Source organism: Gasterosteus aculeatus, chromosome 4 (assembly GCF_964276395.1).
Source record: "Gasterosteus aculeatus chromosome 4, fGasAcu3.hap1.1, whole genome shotgun sequence".
Classification (NCBI taxonomy): domain Eukaryota; kingdom Metazoa; phylum Chordata; class Actinopteri; order Perciformes; family Gasterosteidae; genus Gasterosteus; species Gasterosteus aculeatus.
Window position 1 is genome coordinate 22464072 of NC_135691.1, and position 27975 is coordinate 22492046.

Genomic DNA, 27975 nt, shown 5'->3' on the forward strand with positions numbered 1-27975 from the left:
TTTCAGTTGCAAATCTTACACAGATCTTTATTGCTCTTTAATTACATACAATTCTTCCCTTCTCCTTTCTTTTTCTCATCATGTTCCCACATACAATAAACCTTTTTTTAATCTTCCTTCCCCTACGTACCTTTTCCTGTCAATTATACTCACTTGATGTTTACCACCTTTCACCTATTTGCAAGAAAACTCAATTAACTTCCTCAGGAAGTTGATTGAGTCAAACACATTGCGGTGACAATCTATTTCAATCTTTTCCATCTGTTCTCTTTTCCACTTCAGCCTTCAACAAACTTCTCTTATTCCCATCAACCAGTCTTTCATGTTTAATTGTCCTGTCCCCGAAGACAGGTAAATATGTCCTGCTGCCTCTACTGGTGCACGCAGTGTCACAGCTAAAGCTCCATGCAAGATGCTACACTGAAAAGGGATCCGTTTCATTCTAAAAAGTCAGCTTTTAAAAAACCAACATGGCTCAGTTCAAAATTTTGTTTCCAAACAAAAGAAAACATCCCGTCTCTGATTTTGACATCAGATGATACACCCCATAATGATGCTTAGAGACTGAAGTCTCATTTGTCCCTGGATTTAAATTAATGCCTGCAGTGGATTAAAATAAAGTCTGTCATTAAAGGAATGTATAAAAATAAGACTTGAATTCTGATTAATCAAAAAACAGACTTTTACAGAGAACTTTGTAGCTCTGTGTAGTACACCTCACCCTTTGGAGGGATTCTCCTCCTTTCTTTCCTGCTAAATATACTTTTAAATAACTTCCCCTAAAAGCTAAAACAGTGCTGCTGTATGAAACCTAAAAAAATACTACAATACATTTTTGAATAAAAAAATGTAAGACATTAGTCCCCCAAAAAGGTCTAAAATAATGCTTAAATATCAAATTAATAGTAAACAGGATTGAATGCACCACCTCTATCTTCAGAAAATCAACACATTCAAAACACACAGGTCGGTGTGAGAAATGTGTGTTTGCTTCTCATTACGCTTCCCCTTTCAGAGCTGTGGAAGCCGTGCACGTCCCTCCAGAATACTGTCTCTGTGCGGTGCACTTGGATGGAGGGGTGAGGTAAATAGCTGCCGAAGAGGACAGTAACACAGAACACTGTAGCGCACAGACGCACATAAATAAAAGTCCCACGGTTTTTAACATTTATGTACAAAAATAAATGTGTCCACACTGGAGTCCGTTTTTCTCGTTCCACCTCAGCTCACACCATAGTCTCCTTTCTCTTCCCCAAAGAGTACAGAGACTTCTTGTCCTTTTTGGTTTTGTGCGATGTGGGCGAGGAGAGCGGCGATGACGTCGAGGATGACGTCGTCGATAAAGTTGAGGAGGAGGAGCGGGAGGAAGGGGAAGTTGTAGTGGGGCTGGGGGTCGCGCTGTTGCACGGCGAGCTGGGGGCAGACTGAGAGGCCGGCGGCTGTGGGTGGTTCTCATCCGCCTCCTCCATGTGGACGATGGCGGAAACGGAGGAGGGCCGACGCTTGGCGTGGGCATTCTGGGCCGGCGGGGGCGGCGTGGAGGGCTCGCTGACGGGCCGGTGGACGGAAATGGCGCTTCGGAGGCAGTTGACCCACTGCTGCTTGTGGAAGACGTCATTGACCTGCAGTGTGTGGGACTGCGCCTGACTGGGGTCTTGAGAGCGCACGCGGAAAATGTTCTTGGCTGTGGAGGCAAGTAGAGAAAAGCAGAATTAGCAAACTGCTACACTTAAGAGCAGACAACATATATATGCTTACATTAACAGTTCTAAACGTCTTTGAGTGAGACGCAAGCCTCACCTTTGTCTGCGTTGCTGAAAGCGCCCCTGAAGGAGCCGCCCATTCTGACGTCTCCGTCCTGCAGGTCCTCCAACACGAGGTCCTGCACTGGGATCGGCTGGCGGTAGACCTGGAAACACTGGCGCTCATTCCTGGTGACTGGTCGGGTCAGGACCAGCAGCTCGGTGAACAGGAACACGTGCAGCTTCTGGAGGGAAACAACAAAAACAGCCAAAGTTATCAAAGAGCGTCAATGTATGTTTACATCACTGGTTGGATTGGAGATGGCGAAGCATGTGGTTAGGAGCGTAACTGCCTTATATGGTATGAGAGACTTGATATAATGAGCTGAGTGAGTTGTGCTCACCGTGCCGCTCTTGTTACGGAGCTCCCCGTGACACAGCAGGCTCTTGCAACGCTCGATGAGAGGGTCTCTCTGCCTGTCGTCCAGATACTCCAGCTTGTCGATGTAGTACTGGCACTCGGACTCGCCCTTCTTCGTGTCGATGTCAGACAGCACACCCTGAATGATGGTGATCTGAAGAACACAAGGAATACAAAATTTAGCTCAGCCACGTTCGGAGATCCTCATCCTGCATTTAAAGAAAAATGTGCCTTCGACTCACCGCTTTCTCCAGGCTGGCCGCATCCGGATGCTCTGGTGGAGTGTGTCTCAGTATCTCCTTAAGCAGCAGTGGATACTTGACCAGGCGAGAGCGCGGGATGTCCAGGAAGCTCCACAGGTCCAGCTTCCTGCTAAAGGGCGACTCGAGGCAGCGCTGCAGGAAGTCCTGCACCCGCCGGTCCTGCTTCTTCTGGTCCAGCAGCGCCTTGGCTGCCAGCTGGTTGCTGCAGTAGTCCTTGTAGGCGTTGAGCCGAGGAAGCTGCAGGGGAGACGAGAGTTAGTTAAGCTGCTTTTTTTTTTTTTCACTGGAAACCCAGACGGCTATTACCAGAATCCAAAGAAGTCGAGGGACGGGGACGGGACACTTACCCAGTTCATTACAATCTGTCCGATCTGGCCCACAGTCCCAACTGGCCCCGTGGCTTTGGCGAGCTGCGCCAGGAGGTCCTCGTGCAGAGGGATGTAGGCATCCAAGTTGCCGAAGATGTGAGTGAGCTCCTCTTCTGACATAATGGAGAGCTTCAACATTGGATCATGGTACGCCTGTGTACGAGAGGGGAGGAGAAACATCAAACGTCAACATCCCGTCAGGTGAAGGGGAGGAGGGGAGTGGATGGGGTGAGGGCTGTGAGGGTGCAAGAGAAAGAGGAGTGTCTTTTTATAGTTCCTGGCTTGGCTGCGTGAAAGGCCTGCCAGACTTTGATTTAATCTGTTTGCTTAATACGTACTCCAGAGACCGCTAAGATAGAAAAGTACAAACCTTGCGTGCGAGCTGGAGGTCCTCGATCAGGTCCTGTTCACCACGAGACAGCTCAAATATGGCCTGAGGAAGGGGGAAGCACAGACGGATACTTAAAAAAAGAAAAAACATTTTTTCAAGCAATGGCAATTCAACTTAATTATAAAACTGCAGTGGTGTCAAATCTATCTGGCTGCTCTTTTTGTCTCTCTCTCGCTCTCCCCTGGCTCTCAGTGTTTTAAAAAAAGTGTATGGCTTCTGGCAGTTCGCCAAGATGTCTGCCATATGCACCACAAGTCTGTATGTATGGCAGGAGAGCGCTGGTTTGTTGGCTTGTCAGGTCTATGTCAGCTCATGCAGACGGGGAAATTAGCTTTTAGACCAATTTCGACCATCTGACACAAATACTGCAGAGGTGTGTGAACCCTGTCTAGTAGACAGGTCAAATCAACCACTGTCTGGATTTCGAACTCGGCTCGCTCATGAGTCCACAACTACACTTTGACCCTCTGTGTCCCGACCAATGCACTTCTGTTCCTAAAGGATGTTCATGACTCCATGCGGATTCTCACCTCCTGCCGCTTGATCTCTTTGGTGGAGAAAGTGCCCTTCTGGTGGACGTCTAGCGTCTCCGACCACAGCATGCTGTTCCTCCTTTTAGGCGGCGTGGGGGCCGTCGGCTTGCTGCAAGGCTTCTGGGGCACACCCGGCGCCTTGCCATCGCCCCGGAAGGAGGCCTGGAGATGAGGACAGAGGAAGAACCGGCAATCAGACAAGTGGAAACTCAGTCGTTTGGTGCAAAAAGAAGAAGAGCAAGGAGGTGGGCTCTGAGTTCCCTCTGTGAGTCCCGGGAGCTCACCTGGATGGTTTGGCCGAAGCGCCGGACGGCCCCATTCTTCACCGGAGAGATGAGGTTGGCTAGCGACGTCACCCTGCCGAGAGGACGGACACGCTTTGTGCTGGGTTCCTGAAGGGAAAAAAAACGGGAAGGAGTGATTAGTCAGGCAGTTTTACCATGATGAAGAAAAGTCAGAACTTCTCATTGTGCTTGCAGCAGCGCAGAGCAAATCGATTGGCAATGGCAACTGTGAGATTTCCACAGACCTCAGCAGCTAACGGCTGACGCTCCCATGTGACTCGTGATAAACCGCATCAATTTCAGTCATAAATCCTCATTACTGAGTGAAATGGGAGTAGCCGGAGCCGAGGTCGAGCCACAGACAGACAGACTGGCGGAGCAGCGGACCGATTCGGAGGAGGAAGAAGCTCCAGCAGCTGTTGGCTCCATCATGTGAAGAGTCGCTCAGCCTGCTGAGCACAAAGACCCTTTCTGAGCACTGATCTGGAAGGGGAAGGGGGTTTGGAGGAATGCCAGGAATGCACGAGACCCCGCTCTCAGCTGTTCAACATCCCTCCCTGTACACCCCCCCTCGGCTGCTATCTGTCCTGACACCCGCAACAGCCCCACTTGGCAGATGATGTGGTCCATCAAACGTGCCTCCTGCAGCAGCTCCTCACAGCCTTCCTCGGGGACACCTTTCCAAGTGTGGGGAGGGTGGGGGGGTGTTCCCTCTGTCTGCACAGTGCGCCATTGCAATGGTTGCCAGTTGCTGCGAGTCGAGACAGGCTCTCCAGAAGGCCTCGCGTGAGAGCAGCGCTACACCTGGGCCAGGTGACCCTCCCCCCTACCCGGCCCCAAGGCTGGGAGAAATGAGAGCTGCTTGGCCCCGCGCCAAGGACAACAGGCCTCAAGAATCAAAGACGTGGTTGTGAGGTAATGATTTCAGCCCACAGAGCCTCTTTAGAAGATTGAGACTCATAATTAGCATCTCTGAACGTTTGCACGAACTTCAGACTAAACTTCAGAAATCGAGCAAAGCTCTGTGTGTGTGTGTGTGTGTGTGTGTGTGTGTGTGTGTTTTTTCTCCTGACTCAGGCTAAAAGGGATTTTGCATTGGCTCAGCAGATCTGGGAAAACAGAGCAGGCACTGCGGCTGGCCGCCCTGCGGACACAGCTGTGGAACAGATCCACTCCATCTGCTGCTGTCTGCTCGCAGTCTGCTCCCGGTCTCCGCATTGGACCAGAGAATCTAAACACACACAAGAACGTCTAGTTCCAGTGGCAGGGGCCAGGAAACAGCTGTTTGTAGCTTCAATTGCACTCTATGTGCAAAGGGACCAAACTTCACGAAACTAGAATGTCACCTTTTAATAACAGCAGACAACTTTAAAAAGTAGATAAGAAGCAGGGGTCTCCTGTGTCAATATTGGAAATTCGTGTTGGCCATTTTGCACTGCCTGTCTTTTGGAAACCAGCCCTCATAAAGGGCCACTAGTCCATCTCTTTGTTCATCAGCTGTGAAATGAAAAAGTGCAGACGGACAGGGAAAGTTGCTTTTTCTGGCAGTTTGAGCCGGGGACTCTTTTCGGAAAAGCCGACGGACGGTTTGTGCTGCGGCTTTGGATACACATGTATCCTACATGTGCTCCTCAAACTCCTGACCCGACCCTATAACTTCAGCAGCTTTTTGTTTCCAGGGTTCCCAAAGTGCTTCCTGTGCTCTCCCTTTGATGTAACCTCGTGTGTGCTCTGAGCTCATATCCCAGATGTGTCCCTGGCTTTTACAGCACAGCTTGAGTTGAGCAGGCAGAATGAAAGGCCTCGAGGTCATCAACAAGTCAGCGCGGTGTGTTTCAGCTAAAAAAAAGGGCCGTCTCAGGTTTGCAGCTCTGCCGGAACGGAACAAATCGCCCGGCGGCACTTCTGCTTCAGCGGTTGGTTTACGGTCAGGTGAACCACATGTTCCCTCAAATCTCTTCCGAATGAAAACCAGCAAGCCTCAGAGGAAGGACGGGGGGGACGACACACATTCACAAAGTAGAGAGAGCACACCTTTCAACACGCTTCAATTGTATCTGCTGCAGCTCAAAGAACGCTCAGTGGCTGCATTTGCATAAAAAATAACCTGGTCACAGTTGAAAAGCAGAGTGACTAGACTGGGTTTCTGACTGAGGTTTACCCAGCACCCCCACACCGCTCCACTGTCCTGATCTCAGGCTAAGCTGCCTGCTGTGCTGGGATGCATATTAAAGAACAGACGAGCGAATACACAACACCGCGGGGGGTCTGTCCGGTATCAAACACTTCCTAGGTGCAGTGGGATCCAATGATTAACATTTCCTGTTGAGGCAGTATCTCAAACTTTCAAAAGTCCAAAGTCTCATCTCCGAGGCACAGTGTGATTAAAAGCCTCTACAAACACGGTGCACCCAGTGTGATAAAAACAGGGTTAGGTGCTGATTCATTCACAACGTGACACAAAAGGAAAGACTCCCGCTCCTGGTGCCTCAGGAAGGGCTTAAGTAAGTAAAGAGACATTTGCCACCACAATTTCTGCATCTCACCTCTGACTCTTTGTTGGCTTGGTTCTGGTAGTCTATCACCTGCAGAGTCCGTTTGATAGGCACCAAGCTACCCAGTTCATCGTAAGCCACCATAGCTTTCAACGGAGAAAAACGATATCCTTTTTCCCCGCTTTCTCTTTTAATCCTCACGATTCAGCTTCAAGTAATCCAAATCAGAGAAAGGTTGTTCAAAAGCGAGAGTTTTGTGGGTAAAAAGAAAAGAAAAAAAGTGGAATAAATACGTGCACCTTCTTCTCCCCTCATGAGCTCTGAAGGCTCACCTCACACACTCTTTCTAAACTTTGGTCTGAAGCACACTGAGTGAGGGAGGGCTTTATACAGATCGGGACACACAGGGGAGGAGCGAGCCTGCACTCATGGCTGCAGATAAGGCGGCACCAGGTTTACTTGGAAGTGGGGAGAAGCTGCACGCAGGCTCTGTTGACACTCACAAGAGAAAACTGTAGCGAGAAGTTTGGTGGAGCTTACTGCAAAGAAGAGTTGTCGCAAACAACTGCGACGTGGGCAGGGGAAGAGAAACTGAGGATTATCTAATAATACTGGTTTGTCTCAGAGGGCTGCAGCTCTGCAGTGAAGCAAGTAGAAAAGGTCAATCATATAGGATTTATATTTACTTGTGTGCAAATGTACTTCTGTGAGAGGAAAAAAAAAGCTGCGAGAACTTCTTTATTTGATCTAGACATTAACGTAGGGCAGAAAGATTGTTGGTAATAATTGTATGAATTGGGTTAAAATGCAGCAGGTCACAATAAGCTATATGACTAAAAACAAACATTGCCATTCAATTGAAAATACCAAAAACCCAAAGAGTCGCTATACTGTCTCGACTACCACCAGGTTTTATATTAGGTACTAAGAGCTTTGAAGCTAAATACGGAATTCTATTTAACACAATAATTAACGAACTACAAAGTGCTCATTACTTGTATCAAAGCAGTTTCTGCTCGATAGACGGAGCTGTTAGCAGGCTCGTCGGGGGTGACACTAATGTTAAACTGAAACCTGTTTATTGATTACCATTGGGAAGGAGGGGGGTTTTCCCCCATATGTTAAGTGGTGCAGCAGTGGGGGAAAGGGCAGCATGTCGATCAGTTTCAGTAACAACAGGGAAGAACTCTTAAGGCCAAAATGAAACTTTTGAAGCATTTGGTGTGCGTGTGTTTGTGCACACGGGGGTCATTCACCCGGACAGGCAAATGCACACATGCCTGAAGGACGACCACACCTGTAGCCCATTACTCTACACGTCCCCCTCCACACCGATACAGCTGCTGCACAAATGCACAGAAAAGAGTGGAGGTGTTAATTCCGACACAGTGGCTAATGTGGACGTGCTGCAAGGCGTGGCTGGTGTGTGTGTGTGTGTGTCCTCTTGGGTCAACACGCAGGTGTGAACCAGGACAGGGGCTTCATACCATTGCTCTGTGTGTGTGTGAGTGTGTGCGTAACAACACAAATGCCAATCGAGGTGTCTGGACTTTTTGTTATTGAGCGGCCAGCAGGACGGCGAGTCGGAGTCACGTCACCAAAACAAAGCGGAGTGAGATCACAAGTCTAGTGACTTTAGGATCAGGACAAAAAAAAAGGAATGGCTGAGGTGCGAGATAAGACAGCAGAGTGGGAAACTATGCAGACTGAGGAGTCAGAGAGGACCTGGTGTTGAAAAGCGAATGTGTGTAGTCTGTGTGTAGTCTGTGCGTGCCTTCAGTAGACAGACGGCGTGTGAGGCCCTGCTGTTACTCATGGGGAGACCTCTGGCTGAAGCAGCTGTGCGTCTGGTCTCGGCGCTATAAAAACTGAACGCGACGTGGCTCGACGCGCCCGGCCCTCGTAGCCTCGGCCCCTCTCCTCGTCACACCGAGCTGCCGTGCAGCCTTAGATTTACGCTCAATGACACACGTGCGCGTTCGTCTGAGTAACGCGGTTTTACCGCCGTCTAACATATGCCGTGCCGTGCCAGGGACACACTGAGCCCCGAGGCCTGAGTTGCCGAAAAACACAGCAGGCAGAGAAACACTGTGCTGACTGACCTAAACCGACGCAAGGATGCCGGAGATGCTGCTGCCCTCTGCTGATGCAGGTCAGCAACAGAAAAACATTATCACATAAACATTAAAACATAACAGCTGACCTCTCTGATCAGGCACCCTCCGCTACTGCAGAGTGAGAATAAATGTTACGTGTTAGTTAACACGGACACGACTGTTAAAGAAAGTGAAAATAAATGATTGCGCAACATCATCATCATCTCTAGGTGTTTTCCTGACATGGGGTTATTGAGGAGCAGTGTTTACTAGTCCCTCACAGGTTCCAACAGTAGCAGATTTTAGGTCGTATTTTGAAGCATGCAAGCTAAATTTAATATATTTTTGAGACCCCCCCCCCCCGGTTTATCGGTTGAAAATCCCATTTCATGCTGACGGCACTCAATAAATCAAATGCTGTGACAGCTGTCGCAGGACCAACCGCATAATTTGGCTCCACGGTGAGGATTGGACGGCGTAACCACCCGTCTATCTGACCGCATACTGCAAGCCACGGCCATGAGCACAAACAATAGCCGCTCGGATTGTTTACGTTGATAATCATTCAGGTCTGAAAAGCCGGGCTGTCATATTGTCAACTTTGGGAGTCAGTGCTGCTATTTCCTTCCATTGGGAAGGAAGGAGTTGGCAGCGCTGGGTTTACAGGTTGGACATTAAAAATCTAGCGCGCTGTTTCTCTATTGTTTTCGATGTCAGCTTTAATGAAGGCACCAAAGATTATAAAGAAGGAATCTATAACGATGAACCTGAGCTTTCAAAGTTGAGAACCTGCAGGGTTTAGGAGTATGCTCGTTTCTAAACCAGACCCCCAGTTGGGTGGGATTGTAAAATCCTAACTCCTCATAATCCATTGAGTTTTTGTTCTGAGGGCGCAGAACTATAAATACCTGCGCTCCACCGTGGCTACAGAAGATGTAGACAGTGATCTATTGACACAAACGCCTGTAGTGACAATGACAACCAGACTGACATGCTACGGTTACTCAACACACTGGGTCTTTATGTCAGCCGTCACACACCCAGGGCAGCGCTGGTTGCTACCAAACACCCGTTGGTATCCAAGACTCGCAGTGAAGACACCAACGCCTTGTGACACCGGCAGAGCCTCGGCCGACCGGCATAAACACTCAACTACTATGGTCCCAGTCGTCAGATGATCTTTTTTCCCACTAAAAACATCCCCTAAAAAGCCCATTTCTGGCGCCACTTATTATTTTTTAATCGGCAGACTGCTCAACAATGGAAATGATTGGTTCTTGCAGCTCTGATCATGGCGAATCGATGCTATACAAAAAAACTGAGATGTCGCTTTCTAGGACCCAGGTTTACTTAAAAACTATGTTTGGAGACAAGGAGCACCAGTACCCCAGCAAACAGATGGTTAACGGAGGATGTCTGCTACGGGCTGGAGGGATTTCACTGTGCTGCAAGCCACGTAATTGGAAAATACAAGAGAGTGGGAGTAGAACGCTGATAGGAATCAAGGAGTGGCCCCCCAACAGTCTCCACAACACTTTCAGAGCTTTGTTTAGTTAAGTCAGAGAAACCGATCTAACTGGTTCCAGAGGTCCGTGCTGTACGTCTTTGCAAATCCCTTCTATGTGGGCGAAGGACAACAGCCTGCATAAAAACACGGGGATTTGGTGCCCGTTGGCAGGATAGGAGCAGTAAACCCAGATAGGTCAAAGGAGAGAGAATTCAGTTGTGTGTGAAGCGGATGCTCTTTTGAGCGCGCTGATAACCAGCACGGCTGGTAGAATAGGGAAATGCGCCTGAAGCTGAAAAGGTGTTTACAAGTTGTCTAGCTGTGACAAGATGATCCTCAGTTGGTCTAGTGATCGCGGTGCTCATTTTTCACACCCACACACCAAACGAGGTGTGTTTTCTAACCCATCCGGTCTGGTCTTTCAGTTACGATAGAGCCGGTTCCAGATGTGGCAGCAGACTTCGTCATGCTCCGCATAAAACAAACCTGGGTGTCTAAGTCTTTTGGTGATAAAGATTAGTCATTTTGACGACAGGCTTCAGGTACTACAGGGATCAGATATGGCTGACAGGTTTTTCAAAGATGTCGTTTGTGTTACCATCACAATAAACCGGAGTCACATGAGACACTGCTACATTGGAAGATTTTGAAGCAACTCCTCTTCTTTCAGTCAGAAAATGTTGTGTAATACAGAAAAAGATGGACGTGCCATAAATGATTGACGACAGACACGTCCGCACACACACACACACACACACAGGTGAGCACAGTCTAACCAGACAGCACACTCCGAAAATGTGTCGGTTTCCGTCAGTCCCGCCCGCCCCTTGAAAAAACCTGGAGGAACAGCGTTAGTTAGCAGCTCGGCTTAGTTGTAACAAGTGGGGCACCCTCACACGCACTGACAGGCCCTAACAACCCGTACACAAAGTGAAGAGACATTTAGATTACAATCTCACAACAACATTCTTTGCTCAGGGAGACATTAATATTTCTTTCGCTTTACATAACAAAAGTAGTGTGCTGCTATATTAGCGCTCTGAGTACTGAATATCGCTTGTTGGGTTTATGAAAAAAGAATAGAAGAATTAAAAAGAATAACAAAAACCTTTGGCTTGTAGTTGGAGCCTGTTGCAGTGAATCTGGTGCAGACCTCTGGCACAAATGGTGCTGCAAACTGTTGTTGACGTGCCCTGGTCTGGACTGGAACGTTCAAAAGCTCACCTTGAAATACAACAACTCTGGAGTCTTTGTTTTTGACACCTTTAAAACTCCCCTCTGGTCTCCGCGCTCTCTCACACCTTGGCTCAATGAAGCCAAACAGATCATTTACCAAGACGTGATTTCATCGTGGCTCATTCATGCTACATTGTGGGTTGTTTTAGGTGCGGCAAACACCAGCTCTGGTAAAATGTGATACCATCTATTGCTTTGTTTGTATTCTATTGGTAACGATGAAAGAATGTCAATTAGTACAGGTCACTAAACAGACGCACAACATGTGCAGATACTTTTTGCTCGAGTTCTGTCTGTGGAGAATTATTAATAATTAGTATAATTAGTATGACACAGAGCCTGTTGCACAACACCACCATTTAAAAACAGCCCAACAACAATTTATTTTTTTCATTCGCCCAAGATTATTTAATAAATGGTAGTCCACGAAACTAAGCGCACACTAGGCCGGAGCCCACCACACTACCCGACGCCACTCGCTACGCCGTACAATATACGTGTAGACTTGAGTTTGTTTGCTTGCTGATGAGCATCGGTTTCTGCAGGAGACAGTGAAACGCATCTCGTGCCAAAAGTCATTCAAGTCGAGGGTTGTCCTACTCAGTGCTTCCCACAATAGCGGGGATTGGATCCATGCTGAGCGGATTGTAAGAGAAGCACAAGTGTGTGGGAGAACTTTGTTAAAGAAAAAACGAAGAAATCTAAATGTTATTGTGATGCACACATATACAACCCTTTTACTCCCATAGCTTTTCAAGAAGCCCAGTCTGCTTGATAACGGTCTCCCTTGCAAACGTTTATTACTGGTTATTTTAATTGATCATGGATGGCATTTCAGGAGCACTAAGAATCACTTGTACTAAATGACAAAGAAATAGAAGCTCATTCAGTGAGTGTAAAAGTAGGCTTCACAGACAACACTAAGACCAGAGAAATGAGAAAATAATCACATCACGTCCACAATGAGATTTTCTTATGACTTACAATACAGATAAAAAACTAACAAAACGGGTCTTCCTGAAAGCAAATCTAACCTCCAGGTGAAGAGCGTGAAAAGCCCTGCTGTGTTCTAGAAGCGGACCTGAAATGAAGTCAAGTATGTGGCAGTTATTTTTACCTTAAAGTCAAAGTTGCAGAGACTGGCCGCGTCACCGTCATCCTTTTCCCGGCGTTTCCGCTTCTGTGAAGAGATGAACAGGCTGGATGTTAGCGGGAATAGTGGAGATGAATCACTGGAAGTTCTTGTGTGTATTAAACATTCTTATGATCCACAGGGTGAGGATTCCCGATGACCGGAGACGCTTACACAAGGAGCAAACACTTAGAAATAGGGGGTAAAAGAAAGAAGATCTATTTCAGTTTGAGTACATTCTTGATTTTTAGAAGGACCAAAACATGTTTCAATAAACATGAAAGGCTTATCACACCGTTTCATTGGTGCTTTTAATGACAATACATTAAATAAATGACAAATCACAATCAAAATTGCGGTCTTCTTGACTTTAAGGTGGGTCATCATACTCCTCGTAGCTACTTAGAACATCTGTCTTTTTCTGGCATGGTTGCTAGCCGGTGTCAAGCGAGAGCCATTTATATCATGGCTGGTCTCCAGAAGCCCACTGGTACATTTGGTACAGGGACCCGAATGTATCAACTAAATACACAGGATGAGAAGATAAACTCAGACTGTATAGGACACAACTTTGACTTATTTCTGTACAGAAAGATCTCTGTGACTAAAGTTAAGATACAACTAAAATCATTTTCTGTAATGAGGCCCCTCTTCTACAGTTGCACTAAGGATCAGATTGGTATTATGGCCACTAACATTCTTGGAGTTCCAAGTAGTAATACACAAATTTTCTTTGCAAGTGAAGTACTTTACAGCCACCAGTTCCCCGCTTGTACTTCAGGCCAATTATGCTCATTGCCCCAGTAGCTACTATTGTAAAGCCACAATAGACACGGCTGGAGGTCCCCCTGGGGACAGGAAGGGGTTAATTAAACTGCAGGATGCTTTAACACCTGCATGTGGACTTTCAGTCAGGGACACTCATTCAGCAGGCGACAACAGCAGAATGGGCCGGTGGCCTCGGGGACCCCTGCGGCTCCGTTACTGCTCGTCCATTAGGCACAGAGGGCCAGAGTGCTTCTGGATGGACACGCAACACCTGATTGACCAGCGAGGCGAGGAGGGACTAAATGGACACGTGATGGTCCGGGGCGGGCAGACGATGAATGACGTGTTTGTTTGTGGTGGTGTAACGCATTTTAGAACTGCATGCTCCACACCTGTGTTAGCCTTAACAGCAGAGAGGTGAGCTGAGCGATCCAGCATCACAGCAGAGAAGTTTCACAACTACCTGAGTGAATGAGGTGACATTATATAAATGGAATTAAAACAGCAAGATGTGAAATGGAAGGGGCCGATACATTTATTGCCACTGTTTGGTGTTCTGTTATAATGCCTCAAACTGAGACGAGAATAATGTGATAACAACAGGGATAACACATTTTCAGTCAGATAATGCTTAAATCTCTATACATAAAGAAGTGTTCGTATATATATATATATATATATATATATATATATATATATATATATAAGGATGTTATGGGATTGAGGACATGGAGACTCATACCCTTTTCACACTCATTGTGATGGCTACAAAGACTACAAAACAGGTCCGTATTCTAACAACAAGGGCCGAGATTATACTAGAAATTCTGCCACGGTCAATAATTGGCCTGTGGGTGTGAACCCGCCCCCCCGTACTTGGGTTACCGTGGGTAAAGTGTTTATTGGCAGTGTGGTTTTTACACCAAGCACACCTTTTGGAATTATGGTCAGAAAGTTCCACCTTCGTTTTACCATAACTCATTTTCCCACATGCTTTTGGGAGACATCAAGTATGTTTTTGTCAAATTTAGCAGGCCTTGTTTTTCTTGGTAAGAAAAGGTTTCCGTCTTGCCAACTCATGCCCAAACCCATGACGGATGCAGGAGATGGTTGTCACATGTAGTGCACAGCCAGTACATAAAAGAAATCCCTGCAGCTCCATTAATGTTGCTGTAGGCCTCTTGGATGCTTCCTTGAACAGTTTTATTTTTTTATCAATTTAGAGGGTCCAGTTCTTGGTAAGTCACTGTAGCGCCATATCTTCTCCACTTGATGATGACTGCCTTCGCTGGGCTCAAGGGAATATCTAATGTCTTCTTGGAAATTCTTTTCTAACCTTCTGACTGTTACTTTTCCACAATGAGATCTCTCTGATGCTTTGGAAGCTCTCTGCAGACCGTGGCTTTTGCTGTCAGATGCAGCTCAGAACATGTCAGGAAAATCTTTTTTCGGGGGGGTTGTTGACTTTTTATGTCCACCGTACATGGTTTCGTCAGACAGTCAAGATAAATACTAGACAGTGTGATATCAAATGTGGGTGTAATGGATCACATTGTATAAAATTATAATCTATCCTCTGATAAGCAACTACTATATGCACTATTTAAGAAAATTAGGGATGCCACAATAAGCCACACTTTAGCACCGTGACAAGATGTCAAAATATCTTCTCATTAAAATCAGGAAGAGAGATATTAACGTTAGCTGCCAGTGGACAGCACAGCCATGGTAAAACTCTAAATCAGTCTTTAGGGATGCCACACAGTGACATTCGAGTGAAGTGCCACACTCTAAAGTGAACTTGTTGTTTTGTACAGCATACATCTCCCAGATATTGTTAGTTAGTTATTGTCTTTCTGTGTGTAGGTAGGACAAGAATCCCTCTCGCACTAGGTCATGTAACCAGCCACTGAGCCTAAGAAAAGCCCGAATGGTGGCGCCCCGAATCGGCAGGTCATCCACCGTCTGCAGCCAGCTGTCCTTGAAGTGTGCGTGCTAAGTGTGGCCGCTCCACTCCAAGTTAAATATTGCCTTAGGCTCGGGTCCTACACAATGAAGATTAAAAACACAAGCGTAATCTCTGAGTGAAAAACAGACGCGGCGGGGAAAAGACGACGAAAATCAGCCGTCCTGTTTCTGCCACCTTTGGATAATCCCTTCACCAGCAGCACACGGATGGAATAACACGCTGCAAGCAGAGACGTGTTCTAAAGCTGGGCCGGGTTCAAGGGAAACACGGTGACTCAACAAACACCCCCCGTATCGCCTCAATACACACACACACACACACACACACACACACACACACACACACACACACACACACAAAGGTTTTAGACGCTGTTGCGACCACGGCCCTGTTGCTGTGTTACTCATCTGGGGAGACAGATACATTTGTGTGCTACATTACAGCTCGATGATGTACAGGGACAACATAAACAGGGCCGCCGTAATGAGCCGGTACCACAGACGTCTCTGCGCTTTTCAGACGGATCCCGGCCGGCTGGAAGAGTTCAGCAGGCAGAGGAAGGAGCCTCGAACCAAATCACAGATTACCGTGACACTTCAAAGACACATCCATCCTTTGACCTAACAAGCGGCTCATTCCGAACCAAAGCCTGGATTAGATAAGAAGCCGAGGTAGCCGAGAAATGTTTAACCTCACAAAGTTTTGTGGAAGGCAGGATCAATATTTGCTGTGCAGACAGGAAGAGGTGGAGGGAGATAAAAAAGGAAACAAAGACTGTTTTGAGTTGGAAAATGTAAGTCCAACATTTAAAGGCTTTGTGACAGTTCTGCTAACACAAGTGTATTTAATTGAGCCACAAGACTGTTAAAGACGGAGGCACACTGAGTTAGGTTGTTCAGCGCTATCTCGGGGACGTGTAAACGACGGTTGAAGGACGAGTCCATTTAAAAGAGACCAAACCAACCACATGCTAAATGGTCTTGTGCCTTGGACCACTTAAAGCGCTGAACATTTACCCATTGATTAATTGTTTGATTAGATCTTGATAGGTAGGTGGCGATCAATCTTTTATTGATCACACTGATGGCGCAACCCTCTGGGGTTCAGTATCTGGCCTGAGGATATTTTGGCGTGGAATCAGGTATTGAACCGCCGATCTTCAAACAAGTGTACCCACCATCCCGCATAAGGTCACCAACTGGTGCATTACAACGTAAGGTTGGCGTACTAGCCTGACGTGGCGTTTGACCGGCCCTGAACTATTGTTGAGCCATGCTTGTCAAAAGCCTGGATCACATCATGGAGACCTAATAAAAAAAGAAACTGGCAAGAAAAGGAAAATCCTGTTACTAATAGACGCGTTATCAGATATTAAGAGGCATGAGTCCCGGACGCGGAGCAGCTGCAGTGCAAACATCAAAGTGCTGCCGATAATGATCTCATTGAAATGAATGAGGTGTCTCTGGGGGAGACTTATGTGTTATCAAGGGTTCAGTGATATAAGTCTTCCTCCCTGCAGAATGCTGAGGATTTTGCAGACAGTCAGGGGTAAAAAAGTTGGCCTTGGTTGGACATGAATTGACGCGGATATGGGCAAGGCCTTTCCACAATAATTATCACTGTTGATAATGTCGGTGAGAAGCCGAACTCGACAGCCACATTAAACTCACACCGAGCGAATAAGGGCTGGAATGCTCTTCATCAGACGGACAACTCTTTCCGGGCTTACACCACCGGCCGCCTGAACTTGTTGCTTGAGAAGAAGGTGAAAAAAAAGCACGGAATCGTACTCTTGCTGTCAGTTAATTACCTTTGCATTCCATCAGTCTGGTCTGATCTGCTCCACCTTGGCATCGGGTTGAAAACTTGACTCACATTCTCGCCCATGACAGAAAATCCCCTCGAGGCCTCACCTGATGTAGTCTGAGCGAACGCAACAGGGGAATGCTGGCCTCGCCTGCTTCCAAGGTTGGCCTGTATGCACCCCCTCCCACACCTAGCCCTCTGCTTCAAAGCCCAACCAGTTGGCTACACTTTATTCCAAGGCTTGGCATTAGCTTCCAGCATAATGCGGCGGTGGTTGAGATAAGGGCAATGGGACTAAAGACACTTCCAGGATTATTTTATTGCAAGCCGTTTGATGTACACACACTTGACAGATGGAACGGCGGGTGAATTGAAAGGGTGAGCTAACGAGGTCCACATGGTTCTTTAAGCGCGCCATGTTTGTGAATCAAAAGCAGCCGGCTGGCACGAGATAAAGAGCCGTCTGCCTCATGGCTCTCCAGACGCCGCTTCCATTTCTCCTCTCCGTGGATTGTGTTTAAGGCAGCTGTAAAAAGAAAACTGGAAGGCCTTGCCACTCGGTCACGCTGCTTGCTGTATGGTCTGCACGCTCTTTCTCTGCTTCTAATCAGCGCGTCTCATTTAGGGTTGACGGTAAAACTGCACGCAGGCTCGCCCATCAGAGGCAGCGGCTCAAAGGTCATGATGTTGTTTCCATGGCACGGGGCTGGATTTCCTTTCCTTTCCTTTCCTTAGACTTGGGTCCCTGGCTAACGTGAGAAGGCGTAGTTCAGCCACGAGAGAGCCTCATGAGAACAGACGTCACGGCCCCTTCCGAGGAATTTGATGGAAATATACTCAGGGAGCTGCCCAAGAGAAATTTGTCCTGAAATCGGGAGCCAAGTTTATACATTCACGGATTTGAAAATCAAAGAATCCAGGCTGGCGATTGCTGAGAAGATTGAGGATAAAGGCCATTACAAGCCGCCTTTAGTGAAACAAGGATTAAGGATGGATAGTGTTTCCAACTACAGCTGCCCTTGATCCAAATGGTAAATGGACTGTACTTGTACAGCGCTTTTCTAGTCCTCCGGCCATTCAAAGCGCTTTAACACTACATAACATCATTCACCCATTCACACCCATTCATACACTGATAACAGGAGAACCATACACAGTGACACCTGCCCATCAGTAACTAACATGAGGGTTAGCTGGGCCTGGGATCGAACCGACAACCCTCTGATTGGAGGACGACCGTGCTCCCCACTCACCCACAGTATTCAATGGGGTTATGGATAGACCATAAACAGACCATGTGCCAAGTCTATGAATTTCAAATAGTGGACCCATCACTCCTTATTTTATATTATGGTCTATTCTTCTGTAAATTACATTGTAAATGTAATATGTTCATATCTATATTTCAGCCCTATTTAATGCACTGTGTAAATTTGTCTTGTCTTATTTTCCGGTACATGTTCCACCCGCCATGACAAATCCCTTGTATTTTTAACATAAATGGTTCTGATGACCATCTTTGAGTTTTCCTCCGGCACATAGAGAGCTGCAGGGCCAGCGTGTTTTTGGAAGTTGTCATCACACCCTCGATAAAAAGCCGACGGGATGCTTCCATTGGCTTTTGGATCAATGCAGAAAATAAGCTTTTGTGGTGAAAAAGTGTTTTAAAGTTTTAATTTTCACGTGTTTATATTTCACCAATTCAGATTACTACTACATGTGTAAATTTCCGTGAGTTTCCCGAATTTAATTCTAGCTGATAAAGCACAGTGTCCATAGCTTGTGATCTGCCCAACAAACACAGAGAGCTTCAGCACACGGACTGAAGAGCCAAACATGTCGTAGACATTGTGGATGGTTTGTGCTCTCAAAAACAAATGGTGCTGCTTGTTAGCATTAAACTGAGTGTTTGACTGGAAAAATAATTTGAATCAGGACCTTGTGTATTTGGATCCAGTCGCTTGTGAAAGATGACGGTAGATTTTAGAAAGCCGTTATTTTATATTTTAGGTATATGTATAACCACATTTAGAGTTATTGGCAGATAGCCAACATTCAGGGACTACGATTGGGATCAGGACCAGAAGAAAATCCTTGCAGTACATGCTTGTGACTAAATGGGTAAGACTAAGTTAAGTCCTGTATTCCCTAGTCATTTGGCATTCAAGGGGAATTCCACAGTATGCATGGAACACAATGCTCAGTGTGAGGAAGTTCAAGGGAATGAGACGTTTATCCTCCAGTCTGGCTTGCAGTGGGCCGACGGGGAGCTGTCGTCTAATCGCCGGGACAATGAACAGCGCCGGCGTTTCCGAGACCCCGTTGAAAAACTCACATGCCAGACATAAAGCCAAAACACGTGGTTGTGATGGGAAGCGAGGCCCCAGTTCTCTCGCCGTTCACACGAAAGGACAGAAGTCAGCCCAAAGGCAGTTTGAAGGAATGTGCAGACGGTAAATGTGTGTGAGAGTGCATTAATCATGCAAGTACTGTATATTGAACATCAAGTAAATAAAGCCTGGAGGTATTTGTCTTGCTGCTTGGATCTTGGGGTCTTGGCTTCAGGCCACCTGGCACATCTTTTTCCTCTCCTTCCTGTGAGGTAGAGCTGGCTGGTCGCTCATCTGTTAATAGTTGAGTAATAAACTCGCCAAACTCAATGTCTTGCAGGTGGTTTGATGTGCTTTGCAAAAAAAAGAAACACGGGGCGTGCTCACCAGACTGAAGTCCCATTCTGGACCCGGGGTGAGGAAGGTAAAGGAGCGTCCTCTTCGTAGTGACCTGAAGAACCATCAGATGAAGAAGGGTGAGGGGGGGTGGAGAAAAAAGGCTCAATCTACATGGTGCATCACTGGAGTGTTAGTGTTAGGTAATCCATCAAAAGAACAACCCCCTAGTGTGAAGAACCGTGACTCAGACCTAAAGCCCCCAGTGGGGTCCACCCTGACCCAAAGTCCCAGACGAAGAGTGAGTAGAAGCTGTGCTCATCAGGCGATAAGACCGATGGAGCAGCGATGTTCCGAAAAAAAGAAAAAAACACCAACCCCCCCCGTCCCCGTTACCTACCACAGCCTCAACATGGCGTCGCTTCGCCGCTTGTCCTCCGATTAGGATCTTTCAAATTCCGGCTGGGAAGGGGAACACCACGACCCCCCCCGAGCCGCTTACTACAGAAAAGGCCTCGTCAAGCTGTGTTTGAGGGACGAGACCGTCTTTATCCCCACATCTTCAAGATTTGTACGCAGGATAAAGTGATCTTTTTGTTGGCGAAGTATCCAGCCTTGCCTTTTTGGGGAACGTCCACAGTGAGATTGTCAGAATCAACCCCCCACATAAAAAAGACCCTAACCTGCTATGCCTACTGTAAATCCCTTCTGATGTCCAAGAGCATATCAAGGGCCCCTGAGGACAATCACACAAGCGAGCGTCTCGCTCGGCCACATCAAAACAGTGCTGAGAATCCGTCTTGTTCCAAAGATCATTTTTTATTGATGCCCCATTTCACACTGATGAAACCTGAGTGGGCCTCAAGACTGCCGTACAAGGCTAAGAGGAAGTGTGCAGCTTCTGAAAGTCGGTAACCATCGACCGAGAATGAGAGGTGACTTAATCTGTTAGAGAGCATTTATAGTCATGGTGGGTCTTAAAATGTATTATATTTATTTTCAATACTTACAAGTGCATGTACTTTTCATATTCATTTATATTTGTGCGTACTAGAAATTTATCTCGTTGGGATTTTTTTTTTTTCAGCGGTTGTTGTTTTTAATGTAGTTACAGATTGAGCTAATGGAACCAATGGAAGAGTTGAACTAAACCGACAAACCTGACAAAATAAAAAAATGGGGGGAAAAAAGCAGCTGCCTCTTTGTTTACTTTATGAATATCTTTTTTCATTTTATATGTTAGAAACTACGGTTTGTCTTTTGGCGCAGTGGTTTATGTTAATAAAACGTTTGTGTACTGGTAGGCAGAATTTCCTATATTTCAGATAGCTGGGTTTATTTAAGTTGAAAAAAGCTAGCCACCACAAATGACTTATACAAACAAACTGAAGATGAAATGTTAAGACATGGTGGAGTGTGTGTTAGGTAACCATCACGCAACCACGTCACACTCCGCAGACATAACGCAACGGTGAATCAAAACCTCACACGCGGCTTTGTTCTGGTGAAATATCGTCTCTCTGTTGTGATCATAAATGGTGTCCGAGCAGTGAGGACGTTGCAGATGTCTCGGAGGGGTCGTTGATGGCGGGACACACGAAGACCCAACAATCCGGAGAATGCAGAGCTGCTCAGAAACACTTGTTCGGTCTTTGTGCGTGTGTGTGTGTGTGTGTGTGTGTTTGTGGGGGGGTCTGGCAAGTGCTGCTCGTAAGGCAGCACTTGAGTCATTCCAGTAACCCAGATCCTGCGGCTCCAGTTGGCATTGGTCCGTCGACCCCGCTGACTCTCCATCTATAGTCAGCACTACGGGCAGCTGCAGCCCACCTCCCCCCTCGTCATCCATCTTCATAAACTGGATCTCTTTTGCTCTACATGGTGTATAAAACAAGACAATGGAGGTCATCGCACTGGGGAATTGGATTTCTTTGGTTTTACATTTACACCGTCGGGTTAACAGACAATGAAAACAATTGTTTGTCCTAGTTTGAGTCAAGGATCCGCAGTCAGAAATCGGGGGGAAACGCGTCCTGTGGAGCTCAGTGGTCAACGTGCACTAATGGACTCAGCTGGGTCTCCTGCTGGGACCACCCATGCTACAGTAAGGTGTTCAAGATAAGCAGCGTGTTCCTGCAGAACTACGAGAGAAGGGGAATGAGAAGCTCCCTGGGTGTCCGGGTGGCTTGTCAGGGGTCAGAGGTCACTGCAGGTGTTGTTCAGAACGGTCTGAAATAACTGCACAGGAAGCATCCTCGACCGCCAGCTTTGGACACTCAACACGTCACTTTTAAATTAGTAGGGTAGGGTATGTCCATGAGTCGAGTAGTCGAGTAGGGTCAATGCGCTGCATTATTATCATTTTCTTTTAAGGAACATTAAAAGGTTTATAGTTGTGCACCAAAGAAAAATGTAGCATCTGGTTATTGTGAGTTGAAAACCGTATGCAAAATTGCAATCTCTACAATGTAGTGCTACATTGTGCAGTCCCAAAATGTTATCAAGCTGATAAGATGAACAATGCCAGAAGTCCAGTTTTATCACTATTTTCACTGACGGTAAACAATACGTGAGACGTGCTGGGCTGTCCAAGGTTTATTAATTACTGGACAGCAGTAGAGAGAATGCAAAAAAAGATCAGATTTCAGAGAAGTAGATGAGAAAAAAAAAAGACTACTTTTCTCATAAGACGAGCTATTCTGAAAGCAGTAACCTCACAGTAACCAGTCAGGGGACAACGGTCTTTTCTGCCTCCGTGTACCTGCTCCTACGTGTCGAGGGAAGTGAGGCCCATGAGTCAGTGGATTAGCGTCCCACTAAGCCCTGCCCTTGTTTGTCAAAGCTTATTCTGAAACTGAGGCACCCCAGCGCTGACCCCTGTCCACGCTGCTGCCTTTCCTCTACCGATACTATAGAAGGCAGGCAGAGGAATGCTCACACACGGCCTTCCCGTGGCCAAAGGTCCACATTGCAGCAGGCATTCTACCTCTAGCATTCATTGTTACATGAAGAGGCCTTTATTGAACTTTACGCTGGATTTGAATTGTCGAATTTCATTAGGAAGGTTCCTAACTGAGTGAATTGACTCGTAAGTAGTAGAAGAGGCCGCTGTGATGAGCGCTGTTCCAATACTCTACTCTAAAGGAAAGGAGCTTCAATGCGTAGGAATCACTGGATCATCCTTCACGACAGGAAAGGCGGCAATATTTAAATAGTGACGTATCACGGCCGTTCACGAGAACTATCGATCATGAGATGATCAGATCACGTACAGTAACTGTTAGCATAACTCCTTCATAGTGCAACCTTGTTAATAAAGTTAGACCTTGAACCTGGTTGGTTTATGTTGTCTGCATGACTCACCACTGTAACAACACATGGACTAAGGCATCTAAGATGCTTCTTTGCAGTCCATCTTTCGATAAATTGTTTTGCCGCTGCAGACTGACGTCACTAATAGGGGTGGGAATCTCTTGGCACCTCACGATTCGATTCCGATTCAGAGGTCAACGATTCGATTCTAAACCGATTATCGATTCTAAACCGATTATTGATTCTAAACTGATAAAACGATTATTGATGAATCTCGATTTTCTAAATTTTCTCAAATCTGAGTTTGCTACTGAGAGGTTGCGAATCACTTCCTACTTTATTTGATAATTAAAAGAAAATCAACAGATGAATTACCTTCTCTAATTTTTTATAAGAGAAAAAAAAATCTTTGTCACAAATATGATTTTCTATCAACAATCATTTTTCTTTTAAATGAAGAAAAAGCTGCTCTTAGTCTCAGACCGGTCCATATTTGTAAAATACCGGAAAAAAGTCCAAATCTGTGAATATCTTGCCAACTTTCAATACAGATCGACTTTTTGGAAAATCGAAATAATGATGTAAGATATGCGCAGGCTCCTCCATAGTTCGGTAAAGTTGGCAAGATATTAGATTCAGACTGACGGACCGGTCTGAGAGCTGGACGCATTGCTCTTAATGTGCCGGTAATGATGGTAAATGATGGTTGTAGCTGGTTGTCATCTACGGTCCACTACGATTACCGAAGGGGGGCGTTTGTTTTTTGACAACGTTTATCTCATAATTTCGATCCCCTTACATTAATGCGTAAATGGGCTTCTATAGTTGTGTGAATGCATCACTCCAGCCAATCCAAAGACGCGGTTTGTAACCAATCAGGTGAAGAGACCATGGTGACTGGCTCCGCCCCCTTACTGTCAAAAAGAAAACAGCGAGCAGGTAGAAAAGCGAGCAAATATCTCGCAAGAGAGACTTTTGCTCGCGCGAGACGGGCTTTTAAAAAAAAAAAAATATTCCGATTATTAACTTTTCTGAATCAAGACCAAATCTAGAGAATCGAGAGAAATTGAAAAATCCACCCCTATTCACTAACATGCGTCTCCTCTTGCATTGTAAGTACGTAGCTTAGTGAGAGTGGGGTCGGACTCCCTGAACACAGCGGGTGTCTTTTCCTAAATTCTCATGAATTCTCCTGACCATCTTTCCTTGACGCTGTGACGTTTTCCACAGAGCTCAAGGAATAGTTGTTCGGAGGTTTTTTTTTGTTGACAACTCGAATGCAGCATTTTTGAGCCACAGCCCCCAAGAGAACGATCCCATCGCCCTCTGTCCTCCCACCCAATGTGCTGTTTCAGACGTGCTTTAAATAGACAGTGAACGTACAATGCTGAGTTCACGAGTTTTGAAACTTTTTTTCTGACGGCTGAATTCCACCATCCGTCTAGTATTTAATGCCAGTCTCACTTGTCAAAATCAAACCCATATTTTCTCTCAGGCAACATTCATAATGTTTTCCCTCCATAAACCTTGTTATGGAGGTCAAATAGCGGGTGACGGTTTTCCATGTTGGTCTACAGAGCCGGTTGGCAGCAGGGCTTGGTCATTTTGGCACACAACATGGAAAGCCTTTGAAAAGACTCCAGTGGGAACTCTTGCAGGGGTTCGCAATCCAAAAAACCTTATTGGATGTCAGGCACAAGTCTGAAATCGCATCAGATAAACTGCATTGAAACAAATGAGATCTGGGGCGCTATTCAAGAGCCAGTCACATTCATGCCCACAAAGTAAACAAGGAGAACACCGGAGAACAATGAGAAGTGTGCAGTGTGGTTGCAGAATGAGACCTCCTCTAACCACAGAGAGACGCGGCACACAGGAGGCACGACGGCTCACTGTTTTGGGGACTGCTTGTGGAAGGTTTACGCTCATAAGGAACCTTTGTTGCGGTTAGTTTGTTTTTGGGGACGGGTAGAATAGGTTCAAAGTCCGTCTTAAACCAATACTGACATGGCGATGTGATCGTTCAAAGACTTATTGATCGCTGTGATCCAATCAATATTTTAGCAAAACTACCCAATGGGGTCTTCGTAAAGACATCGGTCTAAAAATATAGACTCATATACACTAACTATATATGCACATAAGGAGGTCACATGAGTGTTGTTGATTACCATTTTCAAAAAATACCCTCTAATAAAGCATTTTTCTGAATAAATTATTCTCTATGTGTTTTTTTAGAGTAGAACCACGTTTTGCAAATACAACTTTGAATAGACTTTAAAAATGATCATATCAGCTGGAGTAAAAATTACCACATCTGAATAAATATTTAAAATATTATGATAAGGATCCAAACCTGCAAAAAAGACACTATGGACATACATATGTGTTTTAACATAGTTATTTTTATATTATTAATTGTATATTTTTATCTTATCTTACTTTATCTTAATTATTTTATTCTTATATTGCACCAAGTCAAATTCCTATATGTGTGACAGAGAGCTGGGCTCAATAAGCAGCAGCAAGGCCCGATGCTGCCACCCGGCGGCGATATGATGCCGTTAAAAACCTGCTGAATCGCCATGTGACGTTGACGTTATTTATTTGGCAGATTTCGCTCCAAGACACAAGTTTGCAAAGTGACCTTAATGTTAACCTGAGGTATGAATGTCTCCAATTAGCGAGCGCTTCTATCGGGCTTTATAGTCCGAAGGGAAGAGACGGACTCACCGTCTCAGAGTCCCGCTGTCCCGGAGCGAAGACCCTTCTTCATCTGCGGAACTCTTCCTCTCCGGGTTGCCGGTGCTCGGTTGTCTTTTTGTTTCCTCTGAGGCCATTTCAAATGTCAGAGACCAGGGAGAAATAGGCAGCCAGGATAATAACAACAAATCTATTCTACGACTACTAATAGCAGGGGCTCGACACTATTTTTGAATATGGCGGAAATCCGCAAATTGACCAATGAGAGAAGAACAGAGTCGCTCGTGCTAGACGATGACCCTAAGTGGGCGGGGCCAGGGCAGTTCAGCTACAGGGCAAACGACACAAGCGTCTCCGTTTGGAGTAATTAGAATGCAATTTAAAAGAAACAGCATTAATTAGGTTGTCCATGCACACCACAACACAATAACTTAATCAGCGTCTCCCAGGCTGCATCTTGATCACACTGATCACATGTGACTTTGGGACTTCGGCACTGCTTATGACTGTATCTTTTTGGACGTCACGGTAAACAACGCCCATAGCGATTCATAGATCGACAACATACAAAGATTCATGTTCAGATAATTCCTCCCCTGCAGTCTCTTCCCTGGGCGCTTATTCTAATAAAAGGCCTTTGTGGTCTTGTTCACTCTCCTCCTCTCGGTCTGCTATCGCTCGTGATTCAGTCATCTTTTTTGATGTAAAACATTTAATTAGTTACAGGAATTTAAAAACATCTTGAATTATTGTTAGGTGAAATGTGCTTTATTGTGAATTTTCTTACATTGTACCAACTCAATAACCACAAAGGCATCTTCTATAACTGCTATCAGCCTCTAGTCGTGGTTAGTGTGAACTGCAGGAACATTGACTTGTTTCTGGCAGTGAAAATGACACCAGTAACTCACATTATGTAATATATATTTATAAAAGACACAAGCAAGATTTACTAGAGCTAAGATCAAGTTGTTATCCATAAATGGCAGATGTTACAGACAACATCCGTGAGTGTCCTTCAAACTCCTGATGGATCTCTTCCTGTTTGAATCCAGAGACAAAAAGCCGCGGTTACTTTCTTCTGCTCGTCCTGCACTTTTCCGAAGACTCACAGATGCATTGATCCACAGTTTCATAACCGATTTCAAATGGTGCTAGAAGGCTGCAGCGGGCTCTATGCACCAATAGAAATCAGTTATCTTTTAGAGGAGAAAGAGGAGGAGGGGAGAGGACAGTGTCGTACATGTCCTCCAGAGGCTCACTCACTGCCGGAGCTGTCCTCCTGTCCTCAAGAACACTGATTTCAAATGGTGCTAGACAATGGGAACACACATCTAAACCACCATATGAAACCAGCTTCTAGGGGAAGATGTTTTTTTGATGTCACAGCTGCAACGGTGAAATGAGTCCGAGTTAACAGCTCCATCTGTTTTCAAAAAGGTATTTTAAATGCATCGTAGCTCCTTAAGGAAAAAAAAGCCTACTAAGGGTCCATAACTTTACTACAGATGTCATGAAGGAATCCACACTTTAATAAAATATACATCATTTTCTGCTACTCACTAACAGCTCACTGAACTACCAGCACACACAATGCTGCAGCTCGTCACAACAAAGGAGGATGGGTACTTGGCCAGATGGTATCTTCTATAATGACTTCTGTCTGATTGCCTGCATACATCAACGCTTGTTTTTCAGTTAGAATGGAGTGTGTTTCTCAAAGACTTTTGGTGTCTAGACGAAGAGTTAGCTTTGTTCAAAGAGCTGCCCTCTACCGAACACATCTTGCTAGATAATATTAATAATATGAACAATGATGCCAGATAACGTGTGTATTAAGTAAAATAAAAAACACAACCACATACCGAAAAAAGTGCAACCACAACAACAGGGACCCCATGAAAAGCCATTCTTCATAAAGCCCCACAGCCCCATATCCTCCCTGCAGTCCATCCTCTGTCAACACATGAGCCGTGCAGTCAGACGGGACAGCGCAGGAAATATGTCTCAAACATGAATGCGGTTGTCATGGCAGCACGGCAACAAGGACAGCTGGTGGTTGAAACTTTGCCCCAAGCAACAGAGAGAAATTCAATCAGAACATCACAGCAAACCAAGGCTGACACGACAGTCGAGCGCTGGTGCTGTCAGCTCCACACTGATGCTCGGTCTCACTTAGACAACGCAAACATATGCAAATATATAATGATGGGTGAGCATAATGATGGGAGCTGACTTTGTTGTCATTCTCCCGGCCACTGATCCTGCAGGGAAGACGACAGAAGA

At 45.8% G+C, this 27975-nt stretch overlaps 1 protein-coding gene and 1 long non-coding RNA gene across 5 annotated transcripts in view; both read right to left on the reverse strand.

Moving 5' to 3' along the window:
* On the reverse strand, nt 1–26011 carry net1 (neuroepithelial cell transforming 1). Of its 3 annotated transcripts, none has more exons than XM_040174798.2 (11): nt 25720–26011; nt 19729–19792; nt 12454–12516; nt 4003–4110; nt 3716–3880; nt 3165–3227; nt 2774–2947; nt 2406–2663; nt 2147–2317; nt 1801–1987; nt 1–1684 (listed from the first exon to the last, which is right to left on the reverse strand). In XM_040174798.2, exons 1-11 carry the CDS (start codon nt 25824–25826, stop codon nt 1227–1229), a joined length of 1818 nt encoding a protein of 605 aa, XP_040030732.2. In that variant the 5' UTR covers nt 25827–26011; the 3' UTR covers nt 1–1226. The 3 variants fall into 3 exon arrangements, with proteins under 3 accessions (XP_040030732.2, XP_040030733.2, XP_040030734.2); XM_040174799.2 differs by lacking the exon at nt 25720–26011 and adding an exon at nt 20078–20292; XM_040174800.2 differs by lacking the exons at nt 12454–12516; nt 19729–19792; nt 25720–26011 and adding an exon at nt 6549–6873.
* Nucleotides 26012–26596: 585 nt separating this feature from the next.
* The window catches only part of LOC120818524 (uncharacterized), a 36745-nt gene continuing 35366 nt past the window's right edge, over nt 26597–27975 (reverse strand). The window contains exon 4 of one of the 2 annotated variants that reach the window (XR_013467387.1): nt 26597–27953. This is a non-coding gene — a long non-coding RNA (uncharacterized LOC120818524). The remainder of the gene's footprint in view (nt 27954–27975) is intronic. The other variant, XR_013467386.1, reaches the window with a different exon arrangement.

Excerpts from the sequence above, each read along its gene's own strand:
- net1 (XM_040174798.2), bottom strand. The coding sequence starts at position 25,826 with ATGGCCTCAGAGGAAACAAAAAGACAACCGAGCACCGGCAACCCGGAG. Across the intron at positions 19,793-25,719 it reads GACAGCGGGACTCTGAGACG|GTCACTACGAAGAGGACGCT; the intron begins GTGAGTCCGTCT and ends ATGGTTCTTCAG. Across the intron at positions 2,664-2,773 it reads GACAGATTGTAATGAACTGG|CTTCCTCGGCTCAACGCCTA; the intron begins GTAAGTGTCCCG and ends TCTCCCCTGCAG.